This window comes from Melospiza melodia, chromosome 1, assembly GCF_035770615.1.
Source record: "Melospiza melodia melodia isolate bMelMel2 chromosome 1, bMelMel2.pri, whole genome shotgun sequence".
In the NCBI taxonomy this organism is placed as follows: domain Eukaryota; kingdom Metazoa; phylum Chordata; class Aves; order Passeriformes; family Passerellidae; genus Melospiza; species Melospiza melodia.
Window position 1 is genome coordinate 17,900,302 of NC_086194.1, and position 15,172 is coordinate 17,915,473.

The 15,172-nt window shown below is 38.7% G+C and overlaps 1 protein-coding gene across 9 annotated transcripts; it reads right to left on the reverse strand.

The window, feature by feature from the left end:
• Positions 1-9,806: 9,806 nt before the first annotated feature.
• THNSL1 (threonine synthase like 1) lies at positions 9,807-15,116 on the reverse strand. 9 transcript variants are annotated; one of them, XM_063149711.1, is made up of 3 exons: positions 15,064-15,115; positions 13,304-13,395; positions 9,807-12,806 (listed from the first exon to the last, which is right to left on the reverse strand). In XM_063149711.1, the coding sequence occupies exon 3, from the start codon at positions 12,756-12,758 to the stop codon at positions 10,533-10,535; it is 2,226 nt and encodes a 741-aa protein (XP_063005781.1). In that variant the 5' UTR covers positions 12,759-12,806; positions 13,304-13,395; positions 15,064-15,115; the 3' UTR covers positions 9,807-10,532. The 9 variants fall into 9 exon arrangements, with proteins under 9 accessions (XP_063005781.1, XP_063005790.1, XP_063005754.1 ...); XM_063149720.1 differs by having other exon boundaries at positions 9,807-12,809; XM_063149684.1 differs by having other exon boundaries at positions 13,283-13,395.
• Between the last annotated feature and the right edge of the window lie 56 nt (positions 15,117-15,172).

The following is a 15,172-nucleotide window of genomic DNA, read 5'->3' on the forward strand; positions in this document are numbered from 1 at the left end:
ACAATTTGTTTGATATTGGGACATCTTAGTAGTTTGTGAAGTAGTTTTCAGCTAGCTTTTATACTGGCTCTATACAGGGCTGAAAAGCTCACTTTGCACTCAATGCCTTCTGGCTCAGCTTCACCACTCTGCATTTTGAACAGGGGTTGACTGAGTGTTAGGTTTGATTTGTCTTTACTGAAAGTAAATCCAGTGTCAGGCCAAAGTAACACAGTGGATAACTCTGTTTAGCACTCAGATTCCTCAGAGAAAGAAGGGACCTGGACTGATAACCATCTCTTTTCACAGTAATAAATGCATAAGAAAGTAAGAACTCTACCATCAGTGACCTAGGAGTACAAAGGTGTTGGCAATTCAGGTGCTGCACACTTCCTGGAATCAGGACTTAAAAGCAAGATTTAACAGTTTGAAAGTGTAACATCCTTTTGTAAAGGAAGTGAGAACAGTTTTTCCATTTTCAGAAATCATCAGTGTATCATTAGCACCCAATATAAATTCTGAGAATCCAGCATATGCTTTTGATAACAGATAAAATAAAATACTTTGGAAGTACATTAAATATTTAAGTATCTGATAAGTTTCTCACATGTGTAGTTGTAGGTTTCTGAGACTGACAAAGTGAAAGGGAGAGACTGAAAGAGATTATGTGACTAACTTGGGGAAGCAAACCTTGACCCTTTGTCTTCCACCAATTTAAAACCCACATAAAAGTACTTTATAAATCTAACATTTTTAATAGGCAGACCTGGTCATCTATTGAAGGTAAACAATTCCAATTTTCCTTTGTAATACAATCATTCCAGAAAAGTCTTTAATCAAAATATGTTAGCCAGAGTGATAAATCACTTAGAACAATAAAATCACCTGCATGAGCAAACACAGCTTCTGTCAGTAATTGTGCTTCCTTGCCCTAGGCATGAGTTTGTTACATATGGGAAGTGATAATACTTGTGCTTACAGTTCCCAGTATCACATTTTCCTTTCCCAGCTCACACTTACTCATACATATGCTTACCCAGCAGCAGTTACATAAGATGCAATTCCAAACATTTATAATCCACCTCTTGCAAACAATAAACTGCATCAAATTAGCCCCTGATGTGCTTTGTACTATCAAAGCAATTTGCAGATCCATCATGAAGTATCAGGACTATTATTTGTCTGCAGTCAGTAAAACTGGTTTTTCTGACAGCGCTACCTGCAAGTGCTGGGTTATGTGAACTTACTGTCATATAACTGAGACACCCTGAGGCAAAAGGACAATTCAGCAACCCCCATTTCTGGGAGTTGGAGTACATTTCCATCTGATCCAACACCATGAGATGTCCCAGAAGCAACATCAGCGATGCTCCAATTTCTCCCAGTGATGTCCATCACCCCCTACACATTACAGAATTTTTGGGGACCCCTGAACCCTGCCCTTACCTTGACTAACCTGTTCACTTGCTAGCTGTTCAGTTCTATCTACAGACCATGAGCCCTTTCCACATGGCAGCCACCAGAGCAGAGAATATTTCTTTCCATTTGTTTTTTGGTACATTTGGTTTTTCCTATATTTAAACCTCCTCTGTGAGACAGATTTATTGCTCTTCTCAGAGGAATGTTGCCCTCATTTATTCACCTAGTGCTATGCCTAACTACTGTAAAGAAAACTCAGTGTGTAGCTTAAGTTGAAAGGCAACAATAACAAATAATTTACTTCCTTGTTAACACTTCATAATTATTATATACAACTTTCTTTGTCTGGCCATCTCCATATCCTGGAAATAGTAATTCTCACCACATTTCTTTAAAATTTGCAGCATGTGGGAGATGTTCAGGCCCTTAAATTTTACTGGCACTCAGCATGAGATACTACCAACTCAGAAGGTTTGTCTCTAGAGTCCTTGTTGCCCGATTCAAGCAGCAGGTAGGTTCTACCAGCTGGATCATTCTGAAAGTGGGGTTTCCTGACTGACAATTGCTTTCAGTGAACAGGAATTCATACTCTGTCTTGTAGAGCCATCTTTGAGAGATGATAGAGGTACAACAGAATGTTAGGGAAAAGAACATCTGCTCAATGTCAGAACAGTGCCCACTACCTCAGCAAAGACTGTCATTAGTGCCAGCCATGGTGCAGGCACTGCTCTGTCCTTTCAGCTGTGTTCGTGAAAGGAACCAAACCCAGAGGTCTGAGGCATCAGTGGGGGTCAGCACAGGGAGCAGAGGGATTAGCAGGAAATGTACACACACATTAGAAAAGACTCCACAGAAGTTTTGCTACCACAAAACAATAAATCAAAAACCAAACAACTCATATCCCTTTCTGTTGCCTTGAAATAGACTTGGAAAAAATTCCACAATTTACATTGGATTACAGTTTCAGCACAAACCTTAGGTTAGGCCTTTTTTTCTGCAAACCAAAATGCAAGTAGGGCACCAGATAGAATGGAAATATAAATTATTATTTAGCTAAGGTCTGATCTTACAGAATCAGCAAAAAAAGCAAAGTAAGATCAGGACCTTAACCATGGGGGAGAAAAGAATAATATGCATGTCCCTGCTATCTAAAATCCAGTGCACTTGTATTGGTTTAGCAGGCTGTGTTATATTCCCTTCATGCTTGTATTTAAAGAAAAAGAGTAACAAGAGATATTTGAATTTAGCATACAAAGACTACAAGAAACTGAAAAAGATATAAAGCCTGAAGAAAAGCAGAGCTGCCCACTGGCTCTGTTATCAACCTGGACGACAGGCATATGAAAATAAGTTGCTTGGTCATTGTAACATTAAACTATGAAAAATCCTCCCCTGCAGAGCAAGACATAATTTATACAGCTCTTCCCCATGAACACTGTTATCTGCCCTTCCTTAACCCAGAACTCAGCACAAGCTCCATAGGCTGCATCATGTTCAAAACACCAAACACTGGGGCTTGCATACAAGACCATGGTATTATTCGTGCTCTTGATTTAAAGAATTTTTAAATTGTTATTTTAGAATCTTTCACTAAAGCAAAATTGATTCCAGCTTTACAGTTGAAAAGTGTCTAGTAGCATATAATGCCATGAATGAATGTGCTGTTTTGTAACCTGAAACCATCACGTATTTCTGGATACTCCACACACCAATGAGTATTAACCTAATTATAATTAAGGTTTCTTAAATTACTCTTAATTACACTTTATAAAAATGAAATCATAAAAAGCTCATATAATATAACAAATGCTTATGACTGCCTCTCAGAGCTCTTCAAAAACTGCAAGAAGTGACCATGTGTATCAAACTCCTGTTAGGAATGCCACCTTGTGGATAAAAGATGTATGGAACAACGATTCCAGGTAAATATCACTAAAATTTTTACTTGCAAAAAACTGGTTTTACAGAAATAAGCTGCTCTTGTGGTGTTTCAAAACTGCATCAAATTCTTTTATTAACCTTTCTGGTAGAAAAATACTGTGAATATGGCTCATCTGTATAAAATGCTAATTAATTATGCAGGGAGCACTGGTTTAATTAGAAGATGGGATGCATTTATTAGCATTTTAAACAGAATCAGATTGCTACAGATACTTAGAAAAGAAGTCCACTAAATGCCTGCTCTATTTAGATATAATTTAGTGAATTCGTTTAAAATGTAATGAAAAAATACACTTAAATCAAAATATGTTGCTAGAGCAGAACCTGTTAGTACATTTTACCTTCTCTAAGCCTTAATTGGTATATAAAAGTTCAAGTTTAACTATAAAAAGGAACTATTGGATTTTTTCATTTGTCATATAAATCTTATTATGAGCTGAAGATGAATTTTAAATGGCCATTGGATTGCAGGTTGCTTGTAAGAGCTGAGAAAAAAGGGGCCCAAAAGCATCTAATAAATTTCAAAAGACCTCCAACTTTTAAAAGCTTGAGAAAATAAATAATAATTAGCTACATTCAATAAAGCTGACATTTACACAGACACTTTCCTCCTGTGCTGTTCACCTCATTTTCATAATGAAAGTATATATAGCCCAAACCATCACAAGGCGTATTGTATAATGAAATTTAAAACTAATGAGCCATATCCTAATAGCCATGAGTCAAGTCAGGGTATGCATTAGTAGCCCATTTGCAATTCTCTAGAGACAGAAAGAACAAGGCTAAACATATCCAGTAGCCTTTTTTGCTCTGTGTACTGATCACACCACAGCAGAACTGAAATTAGCTCATAATCTCTATCTCTGAAATCTCTGTGAAATGCTGTTCATGCTTTTGTTAAAGGCAAGTTACTCCTGGGGCAGCCAAACACGACTTGTGATTGGTTTCACCTCTTTTGTAACATGGGTCTGACTTGTCTGAATTAGTCCTCTTTCTATCAAATCACATTTTTCAGGAAATCATCAGACTAGGGATGCCTTTACTGTTCTGTTATGTACTTTTATCTCTTTTTGTAACGTGTCCTTCTGCTTAGACTTGCTGGATCACTCTTCCTCTGCTACGTGGAACAGCTCTTTATTATCAATTTTTCTGCAAAGATGGTTCATTTAGGCTGATTCTTCTTTCACTAAATTAAGCAGATTCTGGTTTTTGAGTCTCTCATGCCAGTGGTTCTTTTTAATACTTTTATTGCTCTCATGACTTTTCTGTCCAGCTTCCCAGCATTACTGAAAATTGTGACTATTGAAATTGAACATAATACTCTTCCAAAAGGTTACACCAAAGCCAAATACAGACAGCAGTATTTCTTCCCTGGCAGTATTCCCACTTCTAACCTCAGGATCTCACTTGTCCTTTTGGCCACAAGGCATGCTGAAATTTCATGCTTAAATTTCATTTTTAGGAGAACAGAGGTTTGAGAATATACTTAGCAAGTTGAAATAATTTGTGATAGGAAATGCTGACTTTGAATGGTCATTCAAAGTCAGCATTCAAAGTCAGCATTTCCTATCACAAATTATTTCAACTTGCTAAGTATGTTCTCAAACCTCTGTTCTCCTAAAAACACAGGTCTACTTTAGGCCAGAGTGAAATGCAAATTGCTTACAGCTCCTAACCAAGCAATTAATCTTGCTCTGATTAAGTGGCTCCTTAGTATTTAAGTTTTGTGGCATCTGGAGATTTGAACGGTCATTACTTTATTTCCTCCTATGTTCTTAATAAACTCATGGTTAAGAGCCAAATCTTACGTGAACTCACATAACAAATCTGTTCAGTCTTTTCTTTCTAATTTACATTTTGAGTTCTTTCAGGCTTGACTCAATTATTGTCATAATGAATTTTAAATCTGGGGGTGATACCCTCCATGTTTCTATAACAACAACTCTTTAAAATAAAAGGAACTATTTAAAAATCTAAGTCTATTCCAAATACCAGTGACAAAATATCTAAATAAAATGCTAGAGTAACAATTCCTGTGTTATGTAACTGATTTTGTGAAACTTGAGATACACTTTTTATGAAAAATGTGTTCCTATGTTGTGCAAGGAAAACAGAGTGGCTGCTCCCCTTGGTTAAATTCTATATCATCAGACACATGCAAGTAAATCAGGCCTTACCTTAATTCTACTGAATAATTTTCCTATACTGCCAAGAAGGAGACCAGACAGCATCTTAAACACTTATCAGGAAATAAAGTCTTCTCAAGTAAACTGAGCAAACAGCTTAGATCTTGGTCCACACTGAGAGATCCACACTGAGACACTTGGCCCACACTGAGAGATCTTGGAAAGATTTAGTTCTCTCTAAGTTGGAGAGCAACGACAGTTGTCTTTTAGATTTCTACATTCTGAAAAAATCTGAAGAAACAAGCTGAGCACATTTGTAGCTGCTGTGAAAACACAGTGACATTTAAATCCTCCTTAAGCTGCTAATACATTTCAGAATCAATGGCCCACTCACATTAATTCACTGACATTAACTGCTCATTGTGGTTTCAACCATTCAAGTAATTTTTAAGCCCATGATCCTGAAATGATGTTAGCAGTGTACCAAAGTTGCTCCACATCAGCTAACAGACAACTAGCTCATCTCTCCACAGAACTAAACATGAATAAAAACCATTAAACTATCAGAGATTTCCTTTTCCATACTAATCCTCAGAATACAGGCCTTTCATGCAGCACTGGACAAGTCTGTGGTGCAATGTAAACAGTCTTTAGACATTTGCTGATTTGACCTGTGTTTCCTTTTTTATACATCGTTCCTTCCAGAATAATGCACATTATCACACTAAAATCTTAGTCTCAGCAAAGTGAATTACTAGATTATCACCAACTATACCCCAACTTTCAAGGAAACACATCTTTCAAGACTTAAAAATATCAAACTCTGAAACCACTTATTTTAGTGGATTTTCTTTATAGCAGATTGGTAAGAACTTTCAAACATATTTGCAAACAAAGAGCTATAGTGGTATATAAATCCTGCAGTGTTTATTTAGGAAAAAATACAGTGGATACAAATGAGTAATGTGTATTTCAGGTATGCCAAATATGATGCACTTATTAGCAATATCTGTTCTTGATGTCCTTGAAAGCAAAGCTGACCTTTTGAACAACAAGAATCTTCCCTCTAGAGTTCCATCAGATAAAATATTTCATCACCTCAAAAGTGTAAATAGCAATTCTTTTTATATCATAAAATACTAAGAAAACAGAATTATCTTCTGATGTTCTATTCATCCTTTACCTCATGTCTTCTCTCTGACAAGAAGGGCTGTGACTAAAGGCAAGTAAATGAGCACCTGGTACATCTGTAAACAAAACAAAGTATTTTCCACATAAACATTCTTATAATAAAAAGTGTAAATATATATGTTGTGTCTCTCCTTACATTTGTTAAATTTGTCCCTGAGGCTTTTCATATAGTAGGAAGTGTTCAGCCAAGATTTATCTATACAGAAGAATACCAGCTTAACTAAAGCAATGCTTTTACTCTGGGTCAACAAAGCAAGTGGAAATGTGTAGATCTGCACGCTCACACTCTCTGTCAACCTGGATTTTATTGATTGATACTGCAACATCCTGCTAGACTAATAGGAGCAAACTGTGTATACAGCAAACCTAAATGGCTTAAGGAATCTTACTAACCAGCACAATGTAGAATTGCTTTGCTGTACCATTGGCATACTACTTTGCCTTAATAAGTTAATAGGAAATAATGTATGACAGCATCCAGGGTGCACAGTGTCTGCACTCTCAACACACAGGATGAAAAAAGGGCACTTATGCAGAGTCTTTAATGCCTTCTGAATCTTTCATAATTCTGACAGTGGGGGAAAAAAGGACCATATCAGTAGCACAAGATTTGCTGAGCCACAGTATATCACTGACACTAAGAAAATCTGGGCTAGGAAGAAAGGAGGATTGCTTCCCTCACTATCCTCTGTACCCACAGCCAGCTATTCTGAGCATGCTGGAAATTTTTTTCTCTTCCATTGCTGCAGGCCCTGCAGGACAGAAGATTGTACACCACAGCTACCAGAACACAGCATTAGCACCAGCTCAAATACTGTGTACATCCAGGATCACAACACTACTGCAACATTTTATAATGTTCATTACTAGGATCCACAAGAAGATGTAGTGCAGGAAAACAGTTCACTGAAGTTAATGAAGTCCAAAAAATAATTATTTTTTAAAATTAGTAAATACTATATTGTAAAAGCCTTTAGGCATTCTGAGAAATGTATTAATATTGTATGTGTTCATTAACCACTGCCCTTGGACACTCTAAGTCCCCAGTGAAAGCCCTTACCTAAGTACAAGTGCTCATTTTTTTACTTATTTAGTTTATATTGACTGCTATAATGGCTCATGTGATAGGAAAGCAGCAACCAGAAATTCAAACCATGCTTGGGCTACTGCCACAAACTTTAAAATAATTTAGTCATGCCAAAATAAATCTCCTGCTAGTTTAGCTCTGACCAGTTTATCTAACACTGAGTTATCTCAGGGTAGGATGTTGGCTTCTAGTCTTATCTTGTTTAGAATCTCAGCTCTTCCCTTTCTTCTACAAAAACAAGCTCTTTGAAGATGTTTCTCTAAAGTATTGTAACAGTTTGTGACAAACAGCCCTGTGATTTAAATGGCAATAAGCCCCATGGAACCAAGTACTGCAGGATTTCCACGGAGTCCTTATGCTGAAACCAAGCCCTGTCCCAGTAATTCAGTCCAGGCAGTTGGGTTTGTTTGGTATTGGGTTTTTATTTTCAAGGTTTAGAATTCTGGTTTTGTACTGAGCATGTCTAGAGAAAGCATTAAATTTTTTCCCACTTGGAATTACTGTAAGAATCAAATTGAAACAGAGAAATACAAGGTGGATGCTCACTCATCACTGATACAAGCAGTGCTCCTTTCTTGGCAATGTGCTTATGTAAGGACTTGGATTTTTTAAAAATTACATAATCATGGTCTTTTCCATGTTGTATTTGGAAAATGATGAAAATTCCCTATGAGGACATTGAGTCTGATCTTTTCATACTACAGGAGGTTCAGTGGGCACTTCAGCACAGTTATCCAATACTTCAGTGGTGGTTAGGAAGAGATTGGAGGTTCTCTCTTCACAAGGAGCCATATGGAAATGACAAGGGGCAGAGGAGAAGGTTGCACCAGGAGAGGGTTCATTTTTGTATAAGAAAGAAATTTTTACAGTGAGAACACTGGAACAATATCCCAGGGATGTGGGAGAGTCTCCATTGCTGGAAGTTTTTATGACATAACCAGAGAGGATGCCAGATAATCTCATCTGGGCTCCCTTTGTCACAAAAGGTTGGCCCAGATGACTTATTCAGGTCACTTCCAGCCTAGTCTGTTCACAATTCCATAAAAACAAAAAGTTATTTTTCAAAGTTACTGCAGAAATAGTGAAAAAGGTTTTAGCAAAGAACTACAAAGGTCCTAAAAAAGTATCTAAGAATGGGGGAATCTAGAAAGCTACTGTGTCACACCCCTGTTCTCAGCTACATTTAATAACACTCTATGCATATTCACTGTGGCAAAGGCACATCGTGCTGGGGACTTTTACCTTCAGCTGGAAAAAAAGACAATTCTTTAAAACAATTTGCTAGATGGTGTCTTGTTCACTTCTAGTGTGGCAAAAAGTACAAGCAGGCACACAGAGGAAGCTGTCAGATATGACAACAGTTCAAAGCCTCAAGTGAATCCTGACATGTAGGAAATGTTGCCTATTGAAGAGGCAAAAAAAGGTTATCAATTATCAGATTATTTGAATCTTAGTGGGAAACACAACTTCCCATAGCTATATGTCCTTACATCTGAAGACTCTTAGCTCTTTACCTCTAACTGCATGCCACTTAAGCCTTTCAATACATCATTTTACCATTTCTCATAGTATGAAATGTAGTTTATGTCCTTGTGAAATATAATCTTCAATTAGTAGAATACATTTGTCCACAACCACATGATCTCCTAGGACAATCCAGTCTAATTTTTCTTCAGAAAAAAAAAAAAACAAACAGCAAAGTGCCTGTCATTAGCAAAACCACACAGATGTATTTTGGGTTACATAATGAACACTTCTGATGCTATCAGACTGGAATTCATCCTTCACTTTCCTTGATGAGATGCCAAGTAATTTGGGAAGCTTCTTTCTTACATTAATTCATGCAAAGCTCAAATAGAATAGAACATCAAGGAAATTAACTTAAGAAAAATATGAAAACATAAGTAATTAGAACAAGAAAAGCTATATGATCTCCAAGATAAAACATAATACAAAAAAAATATATCTAAATAAATAGTGAAGTCTGTTTCTTATTTAAGAAGACAGCTGTTACCACTATCAGATTCTTCTATAGTACTAAAAAAGGATTTTAAAGTTGAAAGTTCAAATAAAAAATGTCTAGGAAAGAGACTACAAGACATTAGAGAAAGAGGCACACCTCAAATATATTAAAAATATTTAATTAGGCATTCTATTTGACACAGGAAAATATTTGTGAAAAAAAAACATTAAAAACAAAATTACCAGATTTTATATTTAGACACTGGCAACACAATACATAAAAAAACATTATACAAGAAGGTAATATATCACAAAATTCAATGGTTCAATGATTAACAATACAAGGGTATTTTAATCTTTGTAGTGAAATCAACTCTCATTAGTAACATATGAACACCATTATATCATTATGTTTCAGTGCCCTAAGTGAAATGAGTTAAAGTTTAATTAAACATCCACTGACCAAAGGTTCACATCATTGTTGCAACAAAAGCAGAGCTATTAGTTCCAGAAAGGTCAGACTTCATTATCTGTCTCTTTCCATTGAGGATGCTTCAGCACTGCCAAGGAGAGCCAGCAGTGCTGGCATCTCTACTGTGTATGATTTGCAAAGTGGTATTCCAGTTTTTTACACTCTAGACTCACAACCTTTCACTGCCACTAGAAATCTCACACATGTTACTTACAAATACTGTTGAAAGCTTGACAACTGAATATAAAACTGTGAGATGTGCTGTGGACTGGACACAGGCCAGATGAATGATGGCTTTCATAAAGCATGCAGCTTGTTAAGAAGGTATTGCAATTGTGTTCATTGGATCAGTTGCTCAAAAAACTTTCATAAAATGATTTTGAATTAAGGTTTCTATATGGGACATCAGCACATTCATATCAGCAGCACAGACCTGATGATCCCCATTTCCTGTCTTTTTCAGGGTCTCCAATAGGCCCCAGTGGATTGGAGGCAGAGCGCTGTAAGAACTCAGCAAGTGAAGCTGACTTAATGGATTCTGATTTATTTCTGCAATCCTCAAGGCCCTCAAGATAGCAGGTGCAAACTTAGAATAATGAGCTGTAGATGAAATAATAATTGGGCAAGTTCTATCTTGTAATCGATCTGCAACTACTTTAGCAACAGCTGTGTGTGTATCCAAAATATATCCTGTAGTACTGTACACAGAGTGAATGGCAGCCAGACAGTCCTCATCAGAGCACCAGCCAGCCACTAAGTCCTGCTGAAGCTTTCCAAGTAGATCTTTCTGCAGCTGGAAGTGGCCTTGATTTTCCAGCTGATTAAATAATTGTGTTACCAGTTGTCCATCTTCATTAGCAATCAGGTGTAAGTATCGCTCAAGATTGGAGGACTTCAAAATATCTACTGCTGGTGAAAAACTGGAAATTAATTTTCTTCCCCTCAAATCATAAACACCTGTTCTTATGAATTCAGTCAAAACATTGTTTTCATTGGAAGCACAAATACATTTCCTGATAGGAATTCCCATCATTTTAGCATAGAAAGCAGCTAAGATGTTGCCAAAGTTTCCCGTAGGAATGCAAATATCTACAGGGCTTCCAAAAGAAATAATACCCTGATGAACGAGATCAAGGTACGCAGAGGCATGATAAACTATCTGAGGAAGCAGTCGTGCCCAGTTTATGGAGTTTGCTGCAGCTAAAGCTGTTCCATATTCTACTGTAAGAAAGCCAGTAAAATCAGAATTAGTAAAGATTTGTTTTATAGCTGTCTGGCAAAAATCAAAATCTGATTTGACACCCACTGACCAAGCATTTTCCTTCTGACAGGCAATCATTTGTGATTTTTGAATTGGGCTTACTCCATCCTCAGGAAAAAAATTCATCAGAGCAATTCTCTGTTTGTCAGTGTCATGGAGACGACTAAAGCCATCCAGAACAGCACTCCCCGTGTCCCCAGAAGTAGCTACCAGAATCAAGTAATTGCAGCTTCTGGGAATGCAGTAGGCAAATAAATGTGGCATCAACTGCAAAGCAAAATCTTCAAATGATGCTGTTGGTCCATGAAATAACTCCAGAAGGAACTGATTGCCTGCCAGATGCCTAACTGGAGCAACTTTAGAACAACTGAAGTTTTCTCCATAAGCAGTTTCAACAATTTCTGCCAGCCTAGAAGCAGGAATATCAGCAGGATGTATGCATCTTTCTAGTATCACCTGGGCTCTTTCAACATAAGTTGCTTCTATCAGACCTTGCCATTCTTCAGCAGTGAATTTTGGAAGTCCTCTCTCAGGAACAAAGAGTCCCCCATCAAGGGCTAAGCCCTGAATAACAACATCACTGAAATAGAATTTATTAGAGTCTTCTTCCGTACTCCTTCCAGACCTACTAGACCTTGTTGAAATGAAAGTTTCCAGTTCTGAGTCTTGGTATCTCTTCACAGCATCAAGTACCTTTTCTGCCACGACCTCTGCAGCAACATCCCCGCCACAAAGAACACGGATGTCAAACCACCTTTTGTAGAACTGCTTCCTAAACTGGAGCACATCTTTGAGAGAAACACCAGGAGACAGCCCCACGATACGATCCATCTGCTTTGATTTCAGCCTGCTCATAATGACTGATGTGGGCACATCCAGATACACAATTATTCCATTCTTCTTTATGTGCTGCATGCCAGCAGCATGCATTGGATTGGATCCACTAAGGGAAATGACACTTCCAGATGCTGAGAACTTCAACAGGGCTTTTCCTTCCTCCTCTAGAAATTCCTCATAACCCACGTCCTGCAGTTTTTGTGACACGCTCATATTCCAGGTTGTTTCAAGGACATCATCATCTATGTCTATGACAGGGCAATCCAGTTTCTGGCCCACTATTCTCCCAGTCGTTGTTTTCCCAGCACCTGGAGGTCCCATCAGGATAATATTTTTCTTTCCAAGAAGAGAATGACTTGAGAACCATGACTTCCATATTTGTGCAAATGCAACAGGTCTTGAAAACGTGAGTTTTAAACACATGCTAGAAAGACTGTTTTGGGTTATTAGTCTTAAAGGCGGATATTGAAAAACGGGAAACATCTTCTGATGAGTTATTGTGGGTTTTTTCCAACTTGACAATCCACTTAACTGCTTCAGAAAGAAAACAAAAAAACAAACAGTAACTAGTCCTTCAGCAAATATCTAAGAAAAAGCCCTCGAGGATATAAAATTCAGAACAAGAGATCAAATATAAATCCAGCAATGACCTCATCAGTGCCAAGGAGGTATTTTTCAGAGTAAGACTCATTTCCCTCTCCTGCTTAGTTCCAGCTTGTTTCCACTGACAAACCCAACATGAAAAAGTCCATGTCCTCAAGGTAAAAAAAGACATCCAAGCCTAACACTACAATACTGTTTGCAAATAATATTGCTCATAGGAATTAAAAAACAATTTGTTTTTCTTCTAGAAGACTTGCTTTTAACTACACATTTATAAGTAACAATAAACTAGGTTACCTTCTTGTAATCAAAATGTTACCAAAATATGCATTTGTCCCACCTCCCAAGGAAAATTTGATTATTTTTAATCCTTTGTTTTTAAAAAAAGCAAATGCAAGACTCACTTAAATACACAGATAACTCACAGTCCTGTGCAACAGCAAGGCTGGATGAGTTGCATTGAAATCTCTTCTGAAGGGATGGAAACCAAGCAAGGGATTTTTGAAGAAGTCCTATACTGGAATTGTATTGAATGTAATTTGAGAATGGAAAGAGGAGGAGAAAGAGACAGACAGAGAGAAATCATGAGGACTCTCTAACAAAAAAGTAACTAAGAAGGATGGATTTCCAACAAAGTAAGAGACTCCCAACATTGTGCTTTTTACTTAGAGAAATAAACACTAATGTCAGCACTAATTGGAGCACATGATTTGTCTGCAATATTTAGAGCAAAAGGGGAAAGACTCAAAATCTCCCTAAAACTGTGAGGGGGGCAGGGGGAAGAGCATTTGCTCACGACTATGAAGAGTTGAGTTTGCAAACAGTAAATCTCTGTGTCTGCACCCAGTGTTGTGACCTGGAGGATATGCTGTAATTACAAGGCAAAGATCAGAGTAGAGATGGGCATATAATGCTATCCAGGTTTTTTCTTCAATCCTTGTAAAGTATAAGGGGAGCATCCTGTGTAGATGCAATATAAGGGTTTTATAAATCTTTAATAAAAAAGGAGTTTTAGAAATCTTTATAAACCCTTAATAAAAGTAAAAACAAACTGCAAAGAGTAATTGTAATATCCAGTATTGCTCTAAAAGTGTATTGCAATAGTAAGCGCTCTGGTGCATATAAAAACATGTATTTTTATTTTTTTTTAGGGACAGAAAGTGATCTTCATATTAAACTTGCATGATGTAAAAAAGTTACATTCGGGAGTAAATAAACCCAAAACCAGTAGATTTTAGTGACTTTATTTCTTGAACATAAGAATCACTTCAAGCATTGTGTGTGTGAACTAAGGGAGTGAGAACCACACAAACCATGCCAAGCCTGCCATGGCCTGCTCCACTTCAGGTTAACCTTGAGCTGCAGTCAGTTGGTGTGCATTACTCAGATAATGGGTGTAACATCTGGGCTGCCTTATGAATTTTGGCCATAGGTATTGTTTAAAATCAACTTGAGTTTTGCACTCACCCATATAAATACATGTACATAGAAGACCGCAATCATTGAAAGCAACCCATTTTTTGAAATTATTTTTTGTTCACCGGCAAAACTTCAACAGTAGAAGCAGCCAAATGATCCACCCACCCCACTTTAGATACAAACTCCACGCCAAAAGGGTGGGGTTGTTGCGGCAGAGCTTACACCCATACCTCCAGTAACGTTTTGCTTTGGCTATTCAGCTCCACGTAGACAGCACCGATATATCTTTAGGCGTGACCCACAATTTTAAAAACCACTGCGGGTGACAGGTGCTCTAGTGAAAACTGGGCCTTCCTACTTGCATAGACACAAGACCAGCCCCCGCACCCAGCTCCTGCAGCGGCTCCCTGAAGGAGTCAAAGGGCGGATGGGAGGAGGGAGGAGGAGGAGGGAGGGAGGCGGACGGACCGGACCTCACTCACCCACCCACCCACCCACCCAGTCGGCCGGCTGGCACTGTCCCCCCGGGCTGCGGGCTGCCACCTGCGCTCTCCCTGCCCTGCCCTGTCCGGCCCATTCCCCTCGTCCGGGCTGGGTTCCACCCCCATTCCCCTGGTCCCGGCCGGGTTCCACCCCTATTCCCCTGGTCCCGACCGGGTTCCACCCCTATTCCCCTGGTCCCGACTAGGTTCCACCCCCGTTCCCCTGCTCCCGACCGGGTTCCACCCCCGGCCCCCGACGCCCTCAGCTCGGCGCGCGCACGTACCGGCGGGGGCGGGGGTTACCGCTGCCACAGGTACGCGCACGCGCAGTCCAACGGCCCGCCCCGCCCCGCCTCCCCCCCGCGCCGCGCGGTGCCGGCAGCAGCTGCGTCT